The sequence below is a fragment of the Sander lucioperca genome, chromosome 8 (genome assembly GCF_008315115.2).
Source record: "Sander lucioperca isolate FBNREF2018 chromosome 8, SLUC_FBN_1.2, whole genome shotgun sequence".
Taxonomy (NCBI): Eukaryota; Metazoa; Chordata; class Actinopteri; order Perciformes; family Percidae; genus Sander; species Sander lucioperca.
The window spans coordinates 37,620,555-37,636,197 of NC_050180.1; the positions used below are offsets into that span (position 1 = coordinate 37,620,555).

General features: G+C 39.3%; 1 protein-coding gene across 1 annotated transcript in view; it reads left to right on the forward strand.

Moving 5' to 3' along the window:
- Positions 1-15,643, forward strand: part of slc15a2 (solute carrier family 15 member 2) — a 29,051-nt gene that overhangs the window by 12,112 nt on the left and 1,296 nt on the right. The window contains exons 4-21 of the mRNA XM_031324315.2: positions 594-686; positions 1,423-1,522; positions 2,671-2,761; positions 2,871-2,948; positions 4,051-4,133; positions 4,323-4,406; positions 4,527-4,616; positions 6,831-6,875; positions 7,208-7,243; positions 8,718-8,806; positions 9,162-9,243; positions 10,589-10,714; positions 11,879-12,046; positions 12,594-12,640; positions 12,797-12,904; positions 14,092-14,191; positions 14,275-14,418; positions 14,872-14,976. Coding sequence (XP_031180175.1) covers positions 594-686; positions 1,423-1,522; positions 2,671-2,761; positions 2,871-2,948; positions 4,051-4,133; positions 4,323-4,406; positions 4,527-4,616; positions 6,831-6,875; positions 7,208-7,243; positions 8,718-8,806; positions 9,162-9,243; positions 10,589-10,714; positions 11,879-12,046; positions 12,594-12,640; positions 12,797-12,904; positions 14,092-14,191; positions 14,275-14,418; positions 14,872-14,976 — 1,669 coding nt within the window. The remainder of the gene's footprint in view (positions 1-593; positions 687-1,422; positions 1,523-2,670; positions 2,762-2,870; positions 2,949-4,050; positions 4,134-4,322; positions 4,407-4,526; positions 4,617-6,830; positions 6,876-7,207; positions 7,244-8,717; positions 8,807-9,161; positions 9,244-10,588; positions 10,715-11,878; positions 12,047-12,593; positions 12,641-12,796; positions 12,905-14,091; positions 14,192-14,274; positions 14,419-14,871; positions 14,977-15,643) is intronic.

Here is a 15,643-nt window from a genome sequence, read left to right on the forward strand (position 1 = left end):
AGCATCTGCCCCGGATGGGTAAAAACAATCCATTGCATCAAACTGTGGTTTGGGCCATGCAAAGAGTTCAAAAAAGGTTATTGAGACGACGGTCTGTATAGAACAGAGGAACACTAGTCAAGCCAACATAGACTTCATAATGTTACCAACATTTTCTCCTCAGACAGACCCAGGCTCTTGGTGGGCAGCCATCTGCTGCTGCCAGTTGAGACACAGAGACGGATACAGATATACAGATATAGAGAATTAAGATTCATAATAATTATAGCAGTTGGTATGATGAATGGTGGCAATTATAGTAACAACAAAGATAATGGAACTATGACTAGAAATAATAGTTGTCGCAGTTCAGAGCCTGGCAGGGTGTTGCGGGGCATAGTAGGGCATAGCAGTGTGTTTACATATGGGGGTTCCCATGTACCGTCTTCCCCAGACACCCTGCCAAGATCTCTCGCTCCCCCTTTGCCATCCCATGTAAAATGTTCTAGATCCGCCACTGAGTGGAGATGAATCACCCTGACCACACACACATATATTGTATGGTAATAAGAGTGCAGCTTTGAATGATCATAATCCCAGTTTGCTCTCAACAGGACCATCATCTACCTATCCATTGTCTACGTGATCGGGCATGTGGTCAAGTCGGTTGGAGCCATTCCCACTGTGGGAAACAACAGCATGCACATGTAAGTTATCTGGGGATGATTCAGTCATTTTGAGCAGGCAGAATCATAGTTAAGTGATGTTAGACAGAATATAAAGAGTTCCTTATCATGACTGTGTATTAAGAGCCCACAGATGTATTAGGCTAGCCAAAGAATCAGAGTGAATTGCCATTTTCTTTAACTTTGAATCCCTCAACATGTTAGAGATGTGGGATTCAGAGGTCTTCAACCAGGCTCAGGTTAGGCAGTTACAACAATTATATTCATCATTGATTTATATGTTGATTATTTTCTTGATTAGACAAATTATTAGATCAGTCAATTAATCATAAGACGACCACAGTCCAAGATGACATCTTAAAATTGCTCATTGTTCAACCAACAGTCCAACATCCAAACATGTTCATTTTACAATGATACACTTCAAATGAGTGTTTTACTTTTAAGAAACTGTAACCAATAAATGTTTGGTATTTTTGCTTGATAAATTACTTAAATTATGAATAGATTAGCCAAATTAATCACAATTGTTCAAGCACTAGATTAATTCTTCTTCTGTGTCCCACATTAGAGAAAACCTTCTTGATAAATTAATTTAACAATCAATTGATTATCACAGTGCATTACTTATTGTGTTGGGTCGACTAATCAATTAATAGGCTAATACTTTCAGTACCACATTTAACACACTGTATATACAGTATATAGTCCACGTCCAGTAGCATCAACAGCAGGTCATTTGTATGTTGTGTTGCAGTGCTCTGTCCATGTTAGGTCTGATACTCATAGCCTTCGGCACCGGAGGAATCAAACCCTGCGTGGCGGCATTTGGCGGAGACCAGTTTGACGAGGAGCATGTAAGTCACCGAACTTTCTCTTTAGTTTCAAGACACAAAAGTTGGTACTGTTTGTATTGTCTTTGAAGGACACAGTGAAACAATATCTGTAAAATGAATCAGTAAATGCCACGTATGACCAGAAAATTAGTCAGTAGAAAGTACCATCCATTGATAATGGAAGATTTTGATTGGGTCACCAAGATAAAAAATGTTGTCAACCAAAGTATTACTCTCTATACAACAGCTTCCCTGCAATTCACCTTAGTGCCTATAGATTTACGTGTTAGTTTTACAGATAGTTTCTTCAGGCCTTCTGCAGTAAAAGACAAAAAAAGTTATGGCATCAATAAAAGCTGCTTAACTGTTGTGCCACAGTGGTTCACTCATAAACATTCAGTACACGGTAATGGGAATAATACCAAACAGAGATTGAAAATGTTTAAGTGTGGGAAACCCTGTGCATGTACCAGTTGTGACGATCAAAAAAACTGCATTAAACAATGTTTTTGGTATGAATGTTGAATTAAAAGACTTGTTTCAGTGTTCATAATGCGAAAGTCACATAATTATGTGTTGCGTTTCAGCCTCTTTTACCTCATTGTTGTTGTTGTACATTAAAAAAGTAAAAAATCCGCAGCTAAAGAGCCAGATAGTTTTCTCAGGAGTTTGTTGAGACCAAACCAGAGTGAATATGTGAATATTAAACTTATATTCATCAGGTGGACACAAACTGTGGCCAGGATAGCTCAGTCGGTGGAGTGGGCGCACATATACAGAGGTTCATGCCTCGATGCAGAATGTCTAGGGTTCGAGTTCGACCCCCTTTCATTGCTTTCCTATCATTAAAGGCGGAAATGCCCAAAAAATAATCTTTAAAAAAAATGTTCCTAAGTCTATGCTGGATTTGTAAATGAAAATAGACAAATGGTCCAAAATAGGCAAATGCAGCTTTGATTTAAAATTGTCAGAATAGAAAGATTAAAAAACACGTTAAGAATGGGTTACACAAAATTCTACAGTGCTAGAATTGCATGGTATCCATTAAATTAACATAAAAATGTTTAGAAAAGTAATATATAACCTTAATGTGGACTTAAAGATCACAGAATACAATATTTGAAAATAATAATTTAAAGCGTCCTAATTATTCCATTGATGACCTCCAGGGCAGCGAGAGGCAGAAATTCTTCTCCATTTTCTACATGTCAATCAATGCTGGAAGCCTCTTGTCGACTGTGATTACACCCATACTGAGAGGTGAGTGTTCACATTCTTAATGTTCATCACATGTTATATACCCAATGAGGTTGACTGTGTGACTGACATCACTGTGTTGATGCCGTTTACGCTGGATTATATCCTGCAGGGGATGTGCAGTGTTTTGGTGGTGACTGCTACGCTCTGGCCTTCGGGGTTCCTGCACTTCTGATGATTGTGGCTTTAGGTGAGGGTCCATCCAGCTGTAACATCATATAGGCAGGTGTAATCAACATGTAGTAGTCATGTAGTAGGGACTGCATAACATTCTCTTCTCTAGAGCCTGACCGATATGGCTATTTGAAAGTTAAAAAAAAAAACAGCATATAAGGGTCAAAACATACGTAACTTATTACATACTTATCTGCCAAAATATGTATTGATAAGGATATAGCTGTGATAAACCAATATCAGCTAATAATGTCAGCCTTGTCGATATAGTATTAGTGGAGCTCTGATACTTTTTGGTTCAACGCAATTAAACTCTGGTATAGCTGCTTGAGCTGCTCAATGGTCAAGAACTAATTACTGTCCCTCATAAGTGTGAATGCAAGCAGTAGTAGCAGCTTGTGTGGATGTGAAATCTACAGATATTAAAGAACTGCTTAGAAAAGCCATAAAACAAAACATAAATGCACTTTGTATGCCTCCAGGATATACATACATGTACATAAAAACCACCAGGCTGCAACACAATGCCCCAATTCTAAAATCAGCATCCAAATTAACTGTCACATTTAAGAATTTGAGTTTACTTTATGGTTCCTATCTGCATGCTGAAAGCATGTTCGTATGAAGTCAAGCTTTTCACAGGCTGGGCTTCCTCTTTATCAAGGCAACTCCTTATGCAACCTGACAGTCAGTTGTCTTTGCCTCTGAATCCCCACTAAACCTTTTGGGAGTCATGCTTGGCTGACCGCTCCCTATGAAAACAAGATGTGTTTTTATTACCGGAGGGGCCATTTGAGAGTGAGACAAAAGTACGGGCCTCAGTGTTTTCAGGGCTCTAAGCTTGTTTACAACATGACAGATTTTATTTCTCTTACGCATTTGACAATCCATTATAAGAGGATAAAACATAATATAAATGGTAAACCACTCTGTCAGATTCTGCTGTTTCTTCTCATGTTGGTTAGGAAATAAATATATAGCTGATATGAGCATGTTGGTACTTCTCTTACAAGGCAAGTGGAGCAATTGTTCTTAGCACAACAGCTGAGCTGTTGCCAACATAAATTGTTTTCTTCACTCCTCTGAGTCCAGCCTAACTCTTCATCCATCTCGTGCAGTTGTGTTCACTGCTGGCAGCGTGCTGTACAAGAGGAATCCTCCCCAGGGAAACATCCTGTTGGAAGTCTGCAATTGCATTGGGGTGAGTCATATCCCAGTCTTCTCGAGATGATTTATTAAAATGCAAATGGGTTTATTCAGTTCTATTTGTACTGTCCAAGAAACATTGTGTCTTGTAATAAAAGTATGAATTTCACACATCTACTTTTGTTTCGTTCTGAGCTGTCCCCTTTTTCCATTTTCATTTCTGTTATCGTCTTTTGGTTTGCAGTTTGCCATCAAAAACCGCTGGAGAAGATGGAAGTATGACCCTCAGAGGAAACACTGGTTGGACTGGGCTGAGGAGAATTACTCAGTAACAGAAGGACTCCTTCACTCTTCTTTAGAGTCTTTTCTGGGGATTGCACTCAAAAAGAGCATTGGTGGCTTCATTGCATCAATAATGCATCCAGTCTGTGTGTTTGTGTGTTAACAGAAGCGTTTGATCGAGGAGATTAAGATGGTGCTGCGTGTTTTGGTGCTCTACATCCCGCTGCCAATGTTCTGGGCTCTGTTTGATCAGCAGGTATGTGAAGACACAACACCTATGATCCAACTCCACAATTCATACAACATGTACTAAAGTTTAGTGCACTGAAAAAGTCAAAATAGGCTCTAGGGTTGGCAATGGTTTATGACTACATACCTGCAAAATGTAGATGAAATAGTGGCTGGGTTAGCTCAGTTGGTAGAGCAGGCGCACATGTGTGGAGGTTGACTCCTTGACGCAGCAGCTGTGGGTTCAAATCCAACCTGTGGCCCTTTGCTGCATGTCATTTCCCCTCTCTGTCCCCCCCTTTCATGTCTTCATCTGTCCTGTGAAAATAAAGCCCTAAAAATATTTTAGTGTTTAAATCAAGTATCATATTCAATTATTGTTGCCTGTACATACTTAACTGTACATTACCTTGTCTTCTCAGTCAGCACAAGGTCAAGGCTTTGTGTCATAGCGCTCTTACTGTATAAAATCCCATAAATATCTGTTATCTTCTCCTCTGGCCAACACTCAACCCAACCATCTGATTATGGAAAACCTCAAAGCCACATTCAACATGTCTGAGCTTTACTCCTTCTGAACTCATTCTCCATCAAAATAACACTCAGACATGGGTGTCAGTTTGGTTTGAAATGTGCTGGGGACAGCATTTCGCATTCGGAAGTACATTTCCAGAAGTGCTGGGTACAATGACGCATCATTTTTTTTCTCTCTCTTTTGTGCAGGTCATGTTTTGAAAGACGCTGTCCTGTAGCTTACTAATGAATAAAAACATGGTTTAATGTACCTAAACAATGATCAGTGATCACCAAATGTCTATCTCATATTGCTCCTCATAACCACTGAAAACTGTCAAAAAATCAAACCCAAAGTCCAATTATTATGGACGTTATCTGACATTAAGTGTTTCTGCTTCACATTTTCAGCAGGGCAGCAGAGCGGCTGTGGGTTGACTCCCCACGGTTCTCATGGGGTTTATAAGTCATAACGTGAAAAAGCTTAACATGGTTTGATGTACCTAAACAACGATCAATCTTCACCACATTTCTGATTCGATTTTTTGACAGTTTTCAGTGGTTATGAGGAGCAATATGAGAGAGAAATTTGGTAATCATTGATCATTGTTTAGGTACAAGCTTTTTCCTCGCCATAGGCGCCAATGAAGAAGACAACGCTAATGTGAGATAACTTATATAATCGTTGGATTTCGGTTTAGTTCTTTTGACAGGCTTAAGTGTTCATTACAAGATATGGCCGTGAGAAATTTGGTGATCATTGATCGTTGTTTAGGTACATTAAACCACGTTAAGCTTTTTTTCACGTTAAGCAGAATGTCCCGACAGGCAGTGTTGTGAACAGAGAAGCATGCAGCCAGCGCAGCAGCAGAGCGGCTGTGTCTGTGCCTGCCCTGTGGGGATAGAGATTGTTGTGGATTTTTTGGCATCTGTCGCTCAAGAATTATATGTGTTATGGACTTTTTTTTTTTTTTTTTTTTTAACTAAATTGAGCACGAGGTTTTCAAAAAAAGTGGTGGGTACAAAATGACTCATGACGAAATCTGGTAGGTACGCGTACCCACCGTCCCCACCGTAATAGACGCCTATGCACTCAGAAAAGAAAAGAAAACTCACTTCTCCCTCGAAGGCATGTCAAATATTAACCGGTTCTTCCTTATTATTCTCTCCAAGAAAACAAACAAAACAACCCTGCTAGGCACATTATGCTAAGCTAACAGTGAAGCTGATGACTTAACCCTGTATTGACATGAGGTGCTTCTCATGTCGCTTAAATTGCCTCCTCGACTCCTCCACTTTCTTCCCTTGCTTGTTTCCTCTCTCCTCCGATGATTTCCTCGCGTCTCTCCTGTGCCTCCTCGTGGGAGGGACTAAGATGCGAGGAAATCATCGGAGGAGAGAGGAAACAAGCAAATTTCTTTTAGAGGGATGAGACGTCTTTTCCTCTGAAGGGTCACATGATACCGTCAGCTGTTTGGGTGGAGTAAGCAACTCCTTCAGCTGCACGACTTCCGGGAAGGCTGCTCTCGTGTATCCTCGCCTATAGCTCCTCGATGCATGCTCCTCGATGATCCCTCCTCGGGGCAGAAATAAGAGCTTTGAGACGGCCTTCACCGAGGAACACCGACAGAACAACTTCCGGTTCAGCCGAGGACCAAGGACTCGAGGAGCTATCAAATAAGTGACATGAGATGCAGCTATTAACAGTCAGTGTTTTTCTTTATTGCAGGGTTCCCGCTGGACGCTTCAAGCCACAAGGATGAACATGGCTTTTGTAAGAGTTTCTTTCATGAAATGACAATGGTGTAGAAATGTTTAAAAGCTGATCATCTAAACATCTTTTATTGCACTCTGATATCAGTGGGTGGGTTTGATATTCATCTGATTGCACATCTTGTAAAACAGATTTTACCTTTGGTTGGGCGTTGTTGCAATTTATTTTTTATTCCTGTAATTTCTGGTTGTTTATGGTCTTAATAAACCATGCACTCAACTGGTTGAAGTGAATGTTATTGGGCAATGCAAACCCTGCACATCCTGTTAAATTTATGAAGTTAATTTTAAATGGCTTACCTGTTAAGATGGAATCTTTTTGTTTTCTTACAGGGAGATATCTTCGTTATTAAGCCTGACCAAATGCAGGTACGTGCAGCTCCTCCTGCTCTCACCAAAATTAGGAATAATGCACAACAAGGTGTTCTGGTACAAGAAAACACTAGAAGAGGTGAATAAGGAACACTGTGGCATCCTTAAGCCGCCACCACATGATCCACGGTAAAACCACTCTGCACTGGTTGTGCCATTGTTTTCCTGAGGGGAGAGCGGTGGAGACAACTCGGAGGAAGCGCTACACTTTGCGCCACGCACAGCTCTGAATTGGCGCCGAGCGCAGAGTTCATAGTTCAAACCATTTCAACTTTGACCTCGTTGCCACTGACCTTTCAAGGCACAACCAAAGACAGAAACAATGACGACGTATACCTGCGCTTTGCCTCTCTGCTCTGCGCCCTACCTTGGGGTTTACCTCTTATCATGTGTAGGTGGCTTCAGATTGCACTCATACAATTGTAAACTGCAAGAACAGAAAGCTGGACAGGCGTACGGCCAATAAATGACCTTTAAAGGTAATAATAGGTGTATTTCTGAACGTTGGAGAGAGTCAGGCTAGATGTTTCTCTTTGCTTCCAGCTTCTATGCTTAACTAGGCTAATTGCCTCCTTGTTTCTAACTCCATACTTAAAAGGAATACTTCGTGTCACAGTGTGGGTAGTTTACACAGACGAACAGTGTTTAACTTACCTCCATGTTGCTAGCGCCTGGAGCTCCCCACTTATTCAACGGCAAAAATCCACAGTCATCGATGATACCGTTCAAATTTAGCTGGAAGAGGGAAGGTCCGTGGAGAAGGAAGCTCTGGGTGCCGGCGACGCCCCCAGGTGCCTTTTGTCACTTTTGTGACACAAGGCCGGTTAAAAATCAGCAACGTTTCACTTTAACAGACATATAAATGGTATAAGTCCTCTGATTTAACTCCCAGAAAGAAAGCAAAAAAAGTGTATTTCTCAGTATGTCAATGATTAATTTATTTGAGGATGTTTAATCAGATGAACAGTTTGTAAGAGTTAGGATCATTGTCTTGTTGTATTTTCCTAAAAATAGAGGACTCTATAACTGCTGTTCACCTGATATTGATGTGAATACCCTCAAACACACTTAAGGCTGAATGTCAGCAATCATTTCATTTTCATTTCAATGTGCAGAGACAGAGACAAAACAACAGAAATTGTGTCATCTAGTGAGTCAGTCTAATACCTACAGACTGCTGTGTGTAGTGGATATATACTTTTATGGAACACCTGTCAGCCATTTTAAAAACATATATTGTGTGTGTGGCACATCTCAAGTAAAGCACTAAAGACAATGTTTGACTTGCTAAGTGACGCTGTCATTCTCATGAAAACACTTTTCCAGCTGTTAATCACTGCCATCTTGCCATCTCTTTACAGTTGATACTGAATCATAATCAGTCTCTCATTCTCGTATAACTCTAACCTTTATGATTTTATGAGGTTTAGTGAGCTTTTATAGACCATGTTTTCCCCTCTCTCTTGTCTAGATGTTGAATGCCATGCTGATTCTTTTCTTTGTGCCCATCTTTGACCTCATCATATATCCGCTCGTTGGACTTTGCAGAATCAACATCACGTGAGTAGAAGCCTGTTGTTTTGGATACTCCCATACTCCCTTTATTGCAGAAATGAGCAGTCTCTTAAACTGGAAAATGAGCCATTTTATCCCACAGATACAAATAAATGGTTAACAAATGAAGGAAATCTTTTCTAATTACTGATTATAATAATGTATTTAAGAGAATAGCTCAGGTTGTAAGGGACATATTTGCAACAGATGGCATTGTGTCACAACAAGGGATGGGGCTGTCTCTTATCAGGCAGAAGATCAGTGAGGACACTGATGAGGAAATCACTTTTCGGATTTATAATGTGATAAAGCTTGGCTCTGAATGAAAGGTGTATAAAAGTGTCCACTGTCTGTCCTTCAGGCCTCTGAGGAAAATGGCTACAGGGATGATTTTTGCAGCGCTGGCCTTTGGAGCGGCCACACTGGTAGAGGTTAACGTTGTGGTACGTATGAGCAGCAATCATAAATCTTGCACCCGTTACAAAAATAAAAAGACATTTACAAAAAACCTTACTTACGTACTTACCTACACATATAGGATTATTTGCATGCATGCACAGCCAGCCAGAAAACATGAAAATACCTGCACATAAACGTTGTGTATCCCATACATCGTGGAAAACCTGGAATTCTGCTTTCCAGCCCTGGAAGAGAAGAAGACATTTATCCACAAAACATTGACAACATGACAAAACATTGAGCTGTCCTTAGGGTTAGGTAATGTAATCTGTCACAAGCCCCTGAATTTATTTTTGTATGATGTCCTCATGAAGCAGCTGCTAAAATTAGAGCTGTCTTCAGGAGGTCAATTTGAAATCATGTGGGCAGCTTGCAGATATCTTTTAAGCTTTGGTGCCAGAATGGAAACTTCATGATATAATCCTCTTGGCCAAATGTGTCTTCATATACAATACTATTTTGATTCTGGTGAAATAAGATGCCAAAAATGCATACAGAATATTCTTTTGAGTAATAAATGTGCAGCTTGTGTTTTCCATTTTATGCCATGATACATATGCACTTCCCAGAATACTATGAAGGTAAATGTGGTGCAAAATGTGAGAGCTTGTAGAATACGATGTGAGAACTTGCAGAACAAAAAATCTGAACTTGTATGTTAAAATTTGCATGTCAAAAATATCCACACACATGTGATCTGAATTTGAAGTCACACAAAGAAAAAAAACACAAAAGTGTTGCAAAAGTCGAGGCGTGCAGATTGGCCACTTCATGATGCGAGAGAGCGCATAGTGAAGTTGCAGTGACAGATTCTAGAGGTTGTAATCACTGAGTTGTGGTTGTGATGGAAAATGAACCCAAGTTTAAAAAAAGTATACGAGTAAATGTTGCATTACAAGTTTGCCGCTGTCATTGTGTTCATGTAAATATCAATGTATCAAAAGTGCAAATTTCAACTTACAATTTATTTATTTATTTATTTTTTTTTTTTTACAAGCTCTCATGTTTTTTTTCTTTGTGTGACTTCAAATTCAGATCACGTGTATGAATATTTTTTACAAGTGCAAATTCTCACATCGTATTCTACAAGCTCTCACATTTTGCACCATATTTACCTTCATATATCCAGGTGTTATCTATTGAGAATGGTAATCACAACCTTTAGTCATTTTAACTCATAATCCTTTGAGCATATCTAAAATAGTTTGAGGTCCATGAACCATAAAAAATAGCATGTATAAGTCTTCATGATATAATCATTTCTTTAAAAGACTTTGTTCTATGATATTTATCAGTATTAGTGCTCTGATTTCCCTTATTGTCTGCTAGAAAACGGTGGTGGATCCTGCACCTGCTGGGAGTTGTCTTCTGCAGGTCTTTAACCTGGCAAAAGAAAATGTGAGTCTGAAGATCCCCGGCAGCGACCTGTTTCCAGAGCCAATCCAATACCTTCAGGTAACCAGACGGGAGGAGGGAAAAACTACTTTATATACCACCTGTATGGATGCAGGGAAGTTTTCAGTGAACAGGTTTCCCTTAAATGCATACTCGTTTTTTCTTCTTTTACATTTCAAACAGGTCTGAATTGTAGACTCAAAATTGACCAGAAGACTGAGTGTGAGAGTGCAGACCTGTGCAGGGTTTATCACCCCCTTTGATCAATAATATTAACTTTATCCAACAAGGAAATTCCTAACTGAGATAAAAATGTTTTTTTTCAAAAGTGTGTCCTTGCTGAAACAGTAGTAGTATACATAGTCTATATCCTCGACGATCCACTTCCGCGATTGCTCCGGTGCCGCCAGAAATTCCGCCAGATACATGTCTTTTCAGCCGATGTCCGTTTCCTTCCGCTTTCTTTGTGTTGGAATTTTAAACTTTATTTTATTTTAATTTATGAGGACTATGGTTAACTGCTCCTCAGATCTCTGCAGGGTAAATTGAGACAGCTAGCGAGACTATCTGTCCAATCTGAGTTTTCTGTTGCACAACTAAAACAACCTTTGAACGTACACGTTCCACCAAAACAAGTTCCCTCCCAAGGCTATTTTGCAGCGGCACGGTGGCTCCGTGCGGAGCTCAGCGCCGCCCAAGACGATTGTGATTGATTTAAAGAAATGCCAATAAACCAGAGCATGTTTTTCTTCCATCCTAGAAAGCTGTGTGGACTCACCAGACCCTCCTCCGCAGCGCCGTGGAGGAAGGTCTGGCAAAGCGAGAATATAGTATACATAACAGAGAAGATACAAACATATGAAGCAGATTTATAATATATTTAAAATATGTAGAGAATAAACAGGGATCAACTAATACAAATAGGATCAGAAGGATACTGTAAAACTATCAGCATTCAGTGTACCATATAACACAAAAAATGCACAGAAATTAGTAGGTGCACAAAAGCCTGAAGTTGCTCTACAGGAACATTTTAGGGATCAGGACACTTTTGTCTTTCTCTCTCAAGTCTGTGTCTTATTTTGCAACTTCATTCTAAGAAGTAAAAGAGCTCAACAGAAACAAGACCTTTTATTTTCTAATAGTGATTTTGTGAGTTATTTTTCAAACAGTGACGATTTTGGAAAGAACCTGAACCTTAACCCCGTGGTCTCTCTATGTCAGAACCCTCCAAAATATGAGACACTTCCACTGGAGACATCCAGCAAGAAGCTGAAGATTCAAGTCACCTTCAATGGAAAAACCTCAGAGTGTAACCACACGTTTGACGAACAGAAGGCCTACAGCCTCATCTTGTACCCAGACCCTACTACTGGAATCCAGTGCAAACATGTAAGTGCCCTGACAATTGGTTCAGTTTTCTTTTGCATAGCATTAAATATTCATAGCTAAATAAGCAACAGTCAAAGTTTAACATTTGTCGGACTGGCAACTTAAGCAAACAACTACATAACTGTTGTACATTTTGATTCAAATCCTGATTGGTGCAACATCTGTTATGATTTGACACTATGAATAAAATTGAATTGAATTGCACAGAAGTGTGTGACATCTTATTCCAACTGAAATAATTAAATCTGTCATGGGAAATAACCAGTTTCAACTTTGTCAGATTATTGTATGTAGGACCCCATCACTCATAGCAAGAAGCTGAATAAAAAAATGCCTTTTCAGGGCCTTTAAAAAAATAACATTCACTGATGGTGAGTGCTGATCTCTAGCAAAACTTGTATAAGACTGTAAAGTCACAATATTTGCAAAAATCATACTCCGAAATTCTAAGAACAACACAAATAAGTTAAACAGAGAATTGAAATTGATGTTATTGATAGACGCTCCCATGACCTGGCTGTGTTTTTTTGTTTTTTTAATCATCCAGGTGGATGACCACATCATGAAAAATGAAGATGGGAATCCTCTCCTGAGGTAAAATAGATTTAATCTTAGAGGTTATGACTCATCTTTTACTCCTCTACACTGTACAATATTTTAAGATAATTATTCCCTTGCTGCTGTAAAAATGTTCTAACTTGAATAATCAGTTAAGTTTGCTCACGAGTTCTTCTAATTCTAATTCAACAGGTTCCTCAACACACTGCCAGAGGCAATAAACCTAACTGTTGGACAAATGGTTTTCCAGTTGCCCTCGAATTACAGCATGTCTCCTAACAAGACTGTGGATCGGGGAGAGTGAGTAGGACTGTCTAGCTGCTGTTCGACTAGCATCTGCAACTAAATGCAAGGCTTTTTGAAGTTGAAACCTTTGTGCTCTTAACAAAGCAAATTACAATTAGGGGCAGTTTGTAGTGATGAACCCATGGGTATTATTACTGAACTCAGGCTGTCTCAGATCTAGAGCTTTATACAGTAGCGTTTCCGCAGCAAGCAGCTGTCTTCAGCTAAAAAACTCACTGCACACTTGCTACCTGCTCAGCACCAAACACCAAACAGACACTAACTGGTGAACATGGTGGGGCATTTAAAGCTAAAGAGCCAGCTTAAAAAAGAGTGTATATTGGACTTACATTCAACAAGTTGACACAAACACAACTCCAGATTGATGTATGAATAAACAACTGTTTGCTAACGAGTTGCTATAGCAACTTAAAAGTTAATATGCCCAGGCACCTGGGTAACTCACCTGGCAGTACGCGCACCCATATATAGAGGTTTACTTGATGCAGCAGCCCTTTGCTGCATGTCATTCCGCCTCTCTCCCCCTTCATGTCTTCAGCTGTCCTTTACAAATAAAGGCCTAAAATGCCAAAAAAAATAATAAAAAAAACCTGTTAATATGCTCCCTCTTTAAGGTTTAAAAGAGGGAGGTATTATTGTTTTTGTTATTTTTTAATTAGCATTCCTGTCTATACAAATTGAATGAACTGCCTAATATACTTTTAGATTATTCTCAGATTATTATAATTAATTATATTAATAATGTATATTATATTATTAGAATTTCTAATCATTTGCATGATTACAAATATTAAATGTGATTTTGCATGAGGTTTTCTTACTCCTAAAACAGAACCCATACGTTCTAGTTTCACTTCGGGTCTCTATACTGTAGTATTGGAAAAATCTACATTTGACAACAGGCTCAGTGCTTCAGTCCTTCGCCTAAGGTTGTTCATACAGAAAATCAGCAAGGCCTTTACTTCCATAACAATGGACCCTAAAAAAATAACTCCTCCCACTTCAGAAATCTAGTGACTTTAAGTAAAAACCCCAATTTTGCCTCAACTAAAAAAGTAATTGGTTGTATGTATGTGATATAATGTTTTAAGTCAATGTAGACTCGTACAAAGCTAGTCAAATCATAATATGTGTTTTTTTTAATTCATCTCATCCTTCATGTACCTCCTGCCTCCGGGTAGATACCCACATGTCAGCTGCAGCTTACAGTCAGACCAGTGCTCTGATCTTGGCCTGGGCCTGCTGGACTTTGGAGCTTCCTACACTGTCATACTCATGGAGGTCAGTGTGCTTGCTATACAAGTTTATATACAGATCTTCCCTGCTATACAACATGACAGAACCCCCTCTGTGTGTTTTGTCAGGAATCGGGTAAGATTGTGGCTCACAAGATGGAGGATGTAAGCGCCAACGACGTGCACATTGCCTGGCAGATTCCCCAGTACGTCCTCATAACTATTGGAGAGGTCATGTTCTCCATCACAGGCCTGGAGTTCTCCTACTCACAGGTTTGTCATGATACACACTAACTATTATCTCCACACGGGAGCAAGATAACTTTTTAGAGCCAACATTTAAACCTACAAAGAGAAGTAGCCCTTTTGATATCGTGTGAAATCTAAAATAGTTAAAATTTCTGGAAAAGCTACTTCTTGGAAAACAGTACTCAGTAGTAAATGTAGGCTTTCCAAGTGGTTGTAATTCAAGTTCAACCAATAAAGTCATCAGAAAAGGTTTCAACAATCCTGTCCTTCTGCCTTTTCTGTTAAATTAAACTGCCTTTCTCTCCATAATTTATAGCCCATTGTCTGATGTCCCAACCCAAACATTATTCTTTAACAAAAACTAATACTTTCTATCACATTTAGGACATAATGATCGCATTTTATAGAACCTTTAAATATTTGTATGCTGCTTGTTGTCTCTTTTCTTTACTAACTGTGGATCTCTCTTCTCTTCAGGCTCCAGCCAACATGAAGTCTGTCCTGCAGGCCGGCTGGCTGCTCACTGTTGCATTTGGGAACGTGATAGTGCTGATTGTGGCGGAGGGGGCGGGACTGGAGCAGGTATGACATCATGGGACATTGTGGGAGACATTAAAATCTCTTACACAAAATAAAGAAGGAGGATTTAGACACCAAAACCACAGTCAACCACCTTTTTTGTAGAATAGTTTTAAGGCTGAAATATATCTTAATCTCGTAAATCACAGTTTGTGTAATAATAAGCTCTTTTATTAAAGGGTCCGTTCTCCTAAATTGATGATGATGAATCATTTTATTTCGGTTAACATACATGAAAAAAACAATTACTTCCCACAATTTGCCACTGTAGCTAACTGAAAATTAGAAAAACACACATTGTCTTACTTGATATGCAGCCATGCAGATAGTTTTGTTTTTATTTGACAAGGTTACCTTTTTCTGCTGTCACCCCGATACAATGAAGGTGAACAGATACAGTGCAGTGGTATATACTGTGGTTTATCTGGTTACTGTAAATAGTGCCTGTAGTTTAATTATTATTTAAATGACCAGTGTGTAGGATTGAGGGGGATATACTGGCAGAAATAGAATATAATATTCATGTTTTCATTAGAGTATAATCACCGGACACTAAGAATCGCTGTGTTGTCGTTAGCTTAGAATGAGCTCTTCATATCTACATGTAGCAGTTCCTCTTCCACGGAGCCTGCCAAGCTGCACCAATTACAGTAGCCCAGAATGGACAAAC